The sequence below is a fragment of the Cebidichthys violaceus genome, unplaced genomic scaffold, assembly GCF_023349555.1.
Source record: "Cebidichthys violaceus isolate CVI_PGR_0920_01 unplaced genomic scaffold, fCebVio1.0.p SCAF_1, whole genome shotgun sequence".
NCBI classification, from domain to species: Eukaryota; Metazoa; Chordata; class Actinopteri; order Perciformes; family Stichaeidae; genus Cebidichthys; species Cebidichthys violaceus.
The window spans coordinates 25,252,975-25,261,109 of NW_027176262.1; the positions used below are offsets into that span (position 1 = coordinate 25,252,975).

General features: G+C 47.8%; 2 protein-coding genes across 5 annotated transcripts; one reads left to right on the forward strand and one right to left on the reverse strand.

Annotated features, from left to right (window-relative positions):
* Window positions 1–243: 243 nt before the first annotated feature.
* On the forward strand, window positions 244–3,691 carry clns1a (chloride channel, nucleotide-sensitive, 1A). 3 transcript variants are annotated; one of them, XM_068716671.1, is made up of 8 exons: window positions 244–654; window positions 1,348–1,484; window positions 1,628–1,771; window positions 2,032–2,142; window positions 2,343–2,348; window positions 2,598–2,771; window positions 3,147–3,213; window positions 3,287–3,691. In XM_068716671.1, coding segments are annotated over exons 1-8 (759 nt in total). In that variant the 5' UTR covers window positions 244–535; the 3' UTR covers window positions 3,288–3,691. The 3 variants fall into 3 exon arrangements, with proteins under 3 accessions (XP_068572772.1, XP_068572773.1, XP_068572776.1); XM_068716672.1 differs by lacking the exon at window positions 2,343–2,348 and having other exon boundaries at window positions 2,595–2,771; XM_068716675.1 differs by lacking the exon at window positions 2,343–2,348.
* Window positions 3,685–6,229, reverse strand: aqp11 (aquaporin 11). 2 transcript variants are annotated; one of them, XM_068716670.1, is made up of 3 exons: window positions 5,594–6,229; window positions 4,454–4,570; window positions 3,685–4,294 (listed from the first exon to the last, which is right to left on the reverse strand). In XM_068716670.1, exons 1-3 carry the CDS (start codon window positions 6,189–6,191, stop codon window positions 4,275–4,277), a joined length of 735 nt encoding a protein of 244 aa, XP_068572771.1. In that variant the 5' UTR covers window positions 6,192–6,229; the 3' UTR covers window positions 3,685–4,274. The 2 variants fall into 2 exon arrangements, with proteins under 2 accessions (XP_068572771.1, XP_068572770.1); XM_068716669.1 differs by having other exon boundaries at window positions 3,685–4,360.
* Between the last annotated feature and the right edge of the window lie 1,906 nt (window positions 6,230–8,135).

The window sequence follows — 8,135 nt, forward strand, 5'->3', positions numbered from 1 at the left end:
ACAGATATACGCACGGTGTCAACTATATCGTAGAAATGGTTCGTTTACAACAAATGGTGAGTTATTTAAGACCAACTTAAACCTGATCCTGCTCTACATCCTCCGGTCCGGTAGGGGGCGGTATGCACCTAAAGGTTGGTATTACAGTCAGACAAAAAAAACAGACGTAACTACGAACCACGTTTGTAAGTGGTGGTCACGTGACGTTTTGCCTCGATACATCTTCTCGCGATACTTCAGCCGTGAAAGGTCGACACTTCACGAGCTTCTCGAGACTTTCTCACCGCCCGAGTCGGTTTACTGAACCGCTCCGACTGGTCCTGTTAATCCCGGAGACAGCCCGGCTCTCGATTTATCTTCCTCCAGCTGCCGAGCGTTAATTTGCCGGAAACGTTATCCCGGGTGGAATTAGCGAGCTTTTGTGGCACGAGATATCGGTCACGCGGCGTCTTGTTGACAGCGGAGTCTGAGTTCTGTCCTCCCGCCGCCGCCTCCTCCTCCTGCGGGTCCGCAGACGTTAACGGTCACACGGACGATGGTTTTACTGAGAAACCTCCGTCCGCCCACCGAGGGAGTGCGGCACGAGCAAGCCGAGACCACGGTGGTGATGGACGGCCATAAACTGGGCTGCGGCACGCTGTACGTCGCCGAAGCGTAAGTGATGCACGTGGCGCTTGTGTGTGTGTGTGTGTGTGTGTGTGTGTGTGTGTGTGTGTGTGTGTGTGTGTGTGTGTGTGTGTCCGCCACCGTGTTCAGTGTTACAGAAGCATTCAGTTTAACGAGTTTAATACACAACGTGCGTTTAATGTACTAACACACAGGATAGAAAGTGACAATAACGACAAAACGCGGCCACTCCTCGAGATAACCACTTCCGGAGTAGTCACTTTCAAAATAATAATTATACATTATTTTATTTTCATTTACTTTAGTACAATAATAATACAAAACTGTACAAATGCTTTGTTACAAGTACAATGTCTGCATTTTAAATGTATATAAATGTAATAGTAATAAAAGTAGTTTTAGGCAATCAGCAGAAAATGAATGTTACATTATTTTGATAGTGTGTTTAGCTCAGTGAGGATTTGATGCTTTTCATTGTCATTCATGATATTAAGCTGACTGACAGATTATACCTTTGGCTGTGGAAACATTTATTTTGTAGCTTAAGCAGATTGATTAATAGAGAAAATACTGATTATTTTTTGGCTAAAACAATCAGTGAATTTGGAATAAAGGTTGAAGGTTTACAAAGTCATGAGAACTATTGTTTCCTCTACTGTGAAATGTCTTTGAATGCACCTCACATGTGAGCTCAGCTGCTGTGCGTTTATCTTCCTGCAGGCGTCTGTTGTGGTTCGACGGCTCTGGGACGGGCTTCTCTCTGGACTACCCCACCATCGGCCTGCACGCCGTCTCCAGGGACGTCAGCGCGTTCCCAGAGGAGCACCTGTACGTCATGGTCAACGGGAAACTCACAGGTGAGAGAGACAGAGTACGTCTGGAGTCATAGTAAGAGGCCTGTTGGTGAGTTTCTACCGGAGGTTACCGTCTGGTGATCATCATGGTTCCTGTGAACCAGGAAGGGAAGCTTCTATTTCTTCTTCTCTGTTTTGTCTCTCAGGGGAGAACGGGGCCGAAATGTCAGAGAAAGCCGACGAGGAAAAAGACGACAGCAGTAACAGCGGCGATGATGATGATGATGACGATGATGATGAAGAAGGAGCAATCACAGAGATCCGGTTTGTGCCCAGCGACAAGGTGGCATGTGAGTCGGACTGGTTCTGGTCCTTTTACTAAAATATGTAGTCTTGAGTTTTTCACTGCCTGAGCAGAACTGGATCACATCTTCATGCTGATGAGTTATTGGTGACGTTTCCACGACCGCGTCAATAAAACATATCTAGAAGCACATACAGGAAACATAGTGTTTACACTTTGATATATATGTGTGTGTGTGTGTGTGTGTGTGTGTGTGTGTGTGTGTGTGTGTGTGTGTGTGTGTGTGTGTGTGTGTGTGTGTTGCAGTGGAGTCCATGTTCTCAGCGATGTGTGAGTGTCAGGCGCTGCATCCCGACCCAGAGGACGACGACTCTGACAACGACTTTGAAGGAGAAGAGTACAACGTGGAGGAGGCGGGTGAGGAAACACACACACACACACACACACACACACACACACACACACACACACACACACTCTCTCACGTTATCAGTTTGTGAGCCACGGGTCAATAGTGTCATAAGACATTTCATCTTCTGAGTGAATCTTGATTTAACAGTGTGACGTGTCCTTCTGTCCTCTGTCTCTCTGGTCGTCTCTGGACTGTGCGGCTGCAGAAGCAGGTGAGCTGTGCAGCATGAACACGACTAACGCCTCCTGTTGACCCTCTACACACCTTTACCTTTAACCCGACGATGATGATTATAAGCCGTATTTAACTGTATAGTGAAATAGTTGTATATAAGAAGTTGTTTTGACAGACACTTGAGATGTATTTGTATCTGTGTACTGCTACATTAGTGTGTTCTGAACGTGTATTACATGTGAATACAGGGTTCAGGTGAAGCTGTGCTTTGTTCTCTCCTCCACAGAGCACGGCCACGCCGACGTCCCCACCTTCTACACCTACGATGAGGGGCTGTCGGCGCTGACGCAGGAGGGCCAGGCCACGCTGGAGAGGCTGGAGGGGCTGTTGGCCCAGTCGGTCACTCAGCAGTACCACATGGCCGGGGTCCGGACCGAGGAAGCCAACGCCGAGTTCGAAGGTTTGAGTCAAAACACACACACACACACACACACGATGAATGAGAATGCATCATGTTGATGATGAACTCAATCTTGAGTTCACAGCAGCCAAGAGGAGCAAAACATGTTTATACTGCAGCTGCAACGTTATCTATCTGTAGGTAGGTAGGTAGGTAGGTAGGTAGGTAGGTAGGTAGGTAGGTAGAAGGAAACGTCTCTAGCGTTCAAGAGTTTGAATTCTGTGATGAACTGAGAAATTTAACTTGACCGAGATCTGAAGGAAAACCAGTTGAAAGACTGAAGACTGCTGGAGGCTTTGCTGTGTTCTGTTACACAGCAGCTGGTCTCACTAGATGTTGTTTATGGAAATCTGTGCTTGTTGTCGTTGTTGACAGACGGCATGGAGGTGGATGCAGCAGAGATGGAGGCCGGTCAGTTTGAGGACGCAGACGTGGAGCACTGGTAACGACAGCAGTGAGACTTTAACGTGAAATGAAATATCACGCTCTGGTTCATTCACGTTCTCTTTCTGTAGATGGAAGGCGTCTCAGCGGCCAGCTGAAGCACTGATGCAGTGTTGCATCATGGGATAGGAGGACAGCAGCACTTGTCTGAAGCTCTTACTCCTGGTCCCTGTGTCCTCGTCTCTTATGCAGCTTGCTACGTTTCCTCTCTCGTGTCGGAGCTCACGTGTTTCATTTTGTCGTCGTCTTTCTGCTCACATTCATCTCTACTAATGTGTTCAAACATATGAATAAAGTGTCAGATCAGCTGCTGTAGACTATTGAGATGCAGTCCAGATCCTGTTAACTGTATAAAACAAAACCATGAGTCTGTTTTGTACCTAACGACCAATTCAATATTTAATATCTGATTTTCCTGCAGAGGAAAACAAATGTCTTTGTATTAAAATGTCAATAAATGCATAGTTTTTGTATCACTCTTGTTTTTGTTTGATTTATTCTGATTAAATCGAGGGTTAAAAGTCTTAACCAACAATATTTAGTTATATAATACAATGTGAGGGGGGGGGGGGGGGGTGCATATAGGGGAGTGGTATGTATGTGGGAAATGGTAGTGAATTGGCTTAAGTCAATTGTTGCAATTCACAAAAAGCATGGCAACTTATTGCAACAACAATATTTGTTTGCAGGATTGAGGTCGTGCTGTAATCTGCCTGAAAGTCATTCTACAGGCAAACCTTTAGTTCTCAGACGTGATCCGACGAAACCAGAGTTGATGTTTCTAAAGGATTCTTAAATGAGATGAGTGAAAACTAAATGATTTGTATGTGTTTGATCAATATGTGCATGCTTTAGTGAGATCTATCTTAAGAACATGAAAATGAGACGCTGACTTAGTTCATCTTCTAAAATGTGCTCTTGAGGTCTTGAGGTCTTAAACAATAGAGGGTTCACATCAGTGCTGTGGTTCCTCTTCTAGCCGGTGAGTAGAATCAGCTGATCGTCAACAGTGTCGGTAAACATCCAGCAGTGTGCTCTGGACGGACACGTCCTCGCCGCTCATGTCCTCTTCTTGGTCTCTGGATGGAGAGACGCAGACAGCAGAGGGACGAGTTTATCAAACAGCAGCACTGAGCTCATCGTACCTGCAGGAGAACAGACGGAGAAGAGGAGCAATGTAAATACTGTTGTCACATTGAGTTCCTTTGATGACCTGCAGGTGCATCAGTGGGTCTCACCCAGCAGTGGACTCAGCCAGTAGACCAGGCAGTACTCCAGGAAGGAGCTCCCACTGCAGGGGAACTGTGTGGAGAAGGCCAGCGCCGGGTTGAACACCGCTCCTGTCACACTGCCACCTGGACACACACACACACACACACACATTCATGAACGTCTTTAGGACCAAACTGTGGACTGGTTATAGTGGGACATAGAGACAGAGTGGACTGGTTATAGTGGGACAGAGAGACAGAGTGGACTGGTTATAGTGGGACAGAGAGACTGAGTGGACCGGTTATAGTGGGACACAGAGACTGAGTGGACTGGTTATAGTGGGACAGAGAGGCTGAGTGGACTGGTTATAGTGGGACAGAGAGACTGAGTGGACTGGTTATAGTGGGACAGAGAGGCTGAGTGGACTGGTTATAGTGGGACAGAGAGGCTGAGTGGACTGGTTATAGTGGGACAGAGAGGCTGAGTGGACTGGTTATAGTGGGACAGAGCGGCTGAGTGGACTGGTTATAGTGGGACAGAGAGACTGAGTGGACTGGTTATAGTGGGACAGAGAGACTGAGTGGACTGGTTATAGTGGGACAGAGAGGCTGAGTGGACTGGTTATAGTGGGACAGAGAGACTGAGTGGACTGGTTATAGTGGGACAGAGAGGCTGAGTGGACTGGTTATAGTGGGACAGAGAGGCTGAGTGGACTGGTTATAGTGGGACAGAGAGGCTGAGTGGACTGGTTATAGTGGGACAGAGCGACTGAGTGGACTGGTTATAGTGGGACAGAGAGACTGAGTGGACTGGTTATAGTGGGACAGAGAGGCTGAGTGGACTGGTTATAGTGGGACAGAGCGACTGAGTGGACTGGTTATAGTGGGACAGAGAGGCTGAGTGGACTGGTTATAGTGGGACAGAGACCTAACGTTGCCTACCCCAGCTTTAACGTTACAGTGGTTTAGGTTTAGCCTACTTTAGCTGGTGAGCAGTGTTTAGTTCACATGATTGTGCGGATGGGTAATGTATGAAGCATTATGTCATTATTACTCATTAATTCAGCTAAATAAGAAACTGAAACGTAATTACAGACCTGCTGAGATCGATGGCTGGTCTCAGACTCATCAACAAAGAGGAACAACTCAATAGAGTCAGAGTCATACCTGCATAAACCACCGTCGCGATGACCGCAGCCACCGCGTGTGCGCGGTATTTCTCCTCCACCGGTCGCGTGTGCGTTATCGCGGTCTGAACCGCAAAGGCGCCCGCAAGCTCCACCGCGGCGGCTTTGGGCAGCGGAGCGCGGATGGCGCTGATGCACCGGTAGCCGAGCAGCTTGTGCCGCGCGTGTAGTCCCGACAACCCGACGCCCCAGATCGCCGGCACCGCAGCTCGCGCGGCGGCCGCCGCGGCAAACTGGCACGCGATCCGCCGCAGGGCGCACCCGCCTGACAACCTCGCGTGGTACGCCTGTTCGAGCGTTCCGGAGGGGTTGCCGATGGCCCCGCCGAAGGTGAGCGCGTGGACCACGGCCGCCAGGTATGTGAAGGTGAGCGCAAGGCGAGGCTCGATCCCGCCCACGTCGGACAGCAGCTTCAGCTCGTGCGTGCAGCAGCACAGCTGGAAGGTGGACACGAGCTCCACCGCGTACACGGAGAGCCCGGTGTCCGCGAGGGCCCTGGTCATCAACCTGCGGGTCGCGTCGCTCAGCGCGACGATCCCCGCGAGTACCGACAGAGACACCACCACGTCCGCTGGCATGTTCGCGGCAGGTCCGCGCTCTGTGTCGGCGGATTGTCCGTGCCTTGACGCTCCGCTGTGTGCCGCGTCCTCTGTCCGATGGAACCCTCTGCTATGCGGGGCTGCTGCTGCTGCTTTATCCCGGAGGATGCGGGCTTCAACCGGGAGCAAATGAGCTTCAGTCCCGTTAGCTCACATGGTGCGGAAGTGAGTGAACCTCCTCTCCCTCCCTTTGTCCCCTCTTTTCCTTCCCCATCTCCTCCCTCATTAGCGGCCCCATCTCCTCTGTCCTATTCTCTGGATGCTAATTGCGCCACTGCACGTGCCTCAGCCCATGTTGGGCCAGAGTTGTGCTCATGATTAGGTTATTTAGTTACAGAATGTGTACAAACAATTTAAAAACAGGAACAAAATAGAGAATAATGTCAGTGATGAGCAGCAGACAGTTAGACTAATCTGAGTCATTTTGGGGAAACACTAACTGGTCTGTTAAAGTAGATATTATTGTATGTTTCAGATCATTAATAATGTCAGAGGTCCCCATTCTTTCTTTAAGATGCGATAATTAAATCCTGAGAGGATGGGTTCCTCTTGGCACCACAGCTGTCTCTTCAGTCCTCTTGGTGTTCTGGTCGGGACTGAACGGGTCAGGCTGTGGATCGCGTACGAAGACATTTTCTCCCCGCTGACAACTGAAAGTCACTGTTTCAGGTCTTCAGGTGCTGTGGAGCTCTCAGACCTGAGGTCAGAGGTCAGAGACGTTCCACAGGACATGCTTGTCCTCACAGACACATCTACAGGCAGGAGTTGGCCTCTCCAGGGAGTAAGAGTTCCTTTCCTGGTGATGATAAGTTCTTCTGCATGACTGTGAGAGAAAGAGAGGTACAGTGTGTGTGTGTGTGTGTGTGTGTGTGTGTGTGTGTGTGTGTGTGTGTGTGTGTGTGTGTGTGTGTGTGTGTGTGTGTAAGTAGAGAGATAAGCATGAATAAATACAATAAATCTTTAATCTCAAAGGAGTTTCACTCTGTCCTCTATGTTTAAAGTAGCTCATCATAGACATGTCTCTTTATTCTGGTGATACACATTAAAGGAGCGCTCTATAGTAGGGGGACTTGTCTCTTTAAGCCCCCCCCCCCCCCCTCCTAAAAAACTTCCGTCTGCTCTGATTGGCTCGTGAGAACAGTTTGGCGCACCTTTGCAAATGTAGTTCTAAAGCCAGCGACATATCAGGTGAGGAACATTGTACTGAGCCTGCATGTGACCGGAAGAGGAGACAAAAACAGCTGACTGGTTGTTTTATTTCATAGTTTGTGTGTTGGTAGACACACACAGATGTGTGTACACAAGCACTGTACAAGTGTTTCATCATCTGTCTCCTTCAAGTGATCTAGAGATAGACAGCATTGCGTTGTGTCTGTCTGTGTATCATCATTGTTTGGAGGAAAAATCTTACGTTTTTTCACTCGCTATGAGAGAATCAACATTTCTAAGAGCATCACAAACGTGTAGAAGTAAACGGACCGGTCACTCTTTAATTATGATGATTTAACCTTTTTCTAGTTGTGTAGATGTCGCCACTAGATGTCGCTGTCTCTCTGTTCTCCTCATGCAGCGGCACCTTCATAACGATCATGAACATTATTACGGTGTGCTCTGAGGAGACACTACATGATGTCTGTAAGGAACAACTGCTTATTGTTTTGCTGTAATAAAATCAAAATGATGTCTAAATAGATTCAACGTTCCCCATTAATGTTGTTTCTTCTCAGGAACAGAGGCTGTGTTGTTCTGTACAGAAGGTAAAGCTTCATAGACATTATACTTTACTGGATATTATATTCATTCTATGAAGTTTAATGTATGTTCAATAGATGACATTATTATTATAACTATTATTATAATGATTTGTATTGATTAAACTTTGCAATATTTATCTTTACACCTCACACGTTCTTTATTTACTGT

Bases quoted from the DNA above. Each gene is read 5' to 3' on its own strand.
- clns1a (XM_068716671.1), top strand. From the start codon at position 536: ATGGTTTTACTGAGAAACCTCCGTCCGCCCACCGAGGGAGTGCGGCAC. The intron at 1,485-1,627 runs GTGAGAGAGACA...TTTGTCTCTCAG, and splicing joins GGTCAACGGGAAACTCACAG to GGGAGAACGGGGCCGAAATG. The intron at 1,772-2,031 runs GTGAGTCGGACT...TGTGTGTTGCAG, and splicing joins GCCCAGCGACAAGGTGGCAT to TGGAGTCCATGTTCTCAGCG.
- aqp11 (XM_068716669.1), bottom strand. From the start codon at position 6,191: ATGCCAGCGGACGTGGTGGTGTCTCTGTCGGTACTCGCGGGGATCGTC. The intron at 4,571-5,593 runs GTATGACTCTGA...GTGTGTGTCCAG, and splicing joins CGCGACGGTGGTTTATGCAG to GTGGCAGTGTGACAGGAGCG. The intron at 4,361-4,453 runs GTGAGACCCACT...GTTCTCCTGCAG, and splicing joins CTGGCTGAGTCCACTGCTGG to GTACGATGAGCTCAGTGCTG.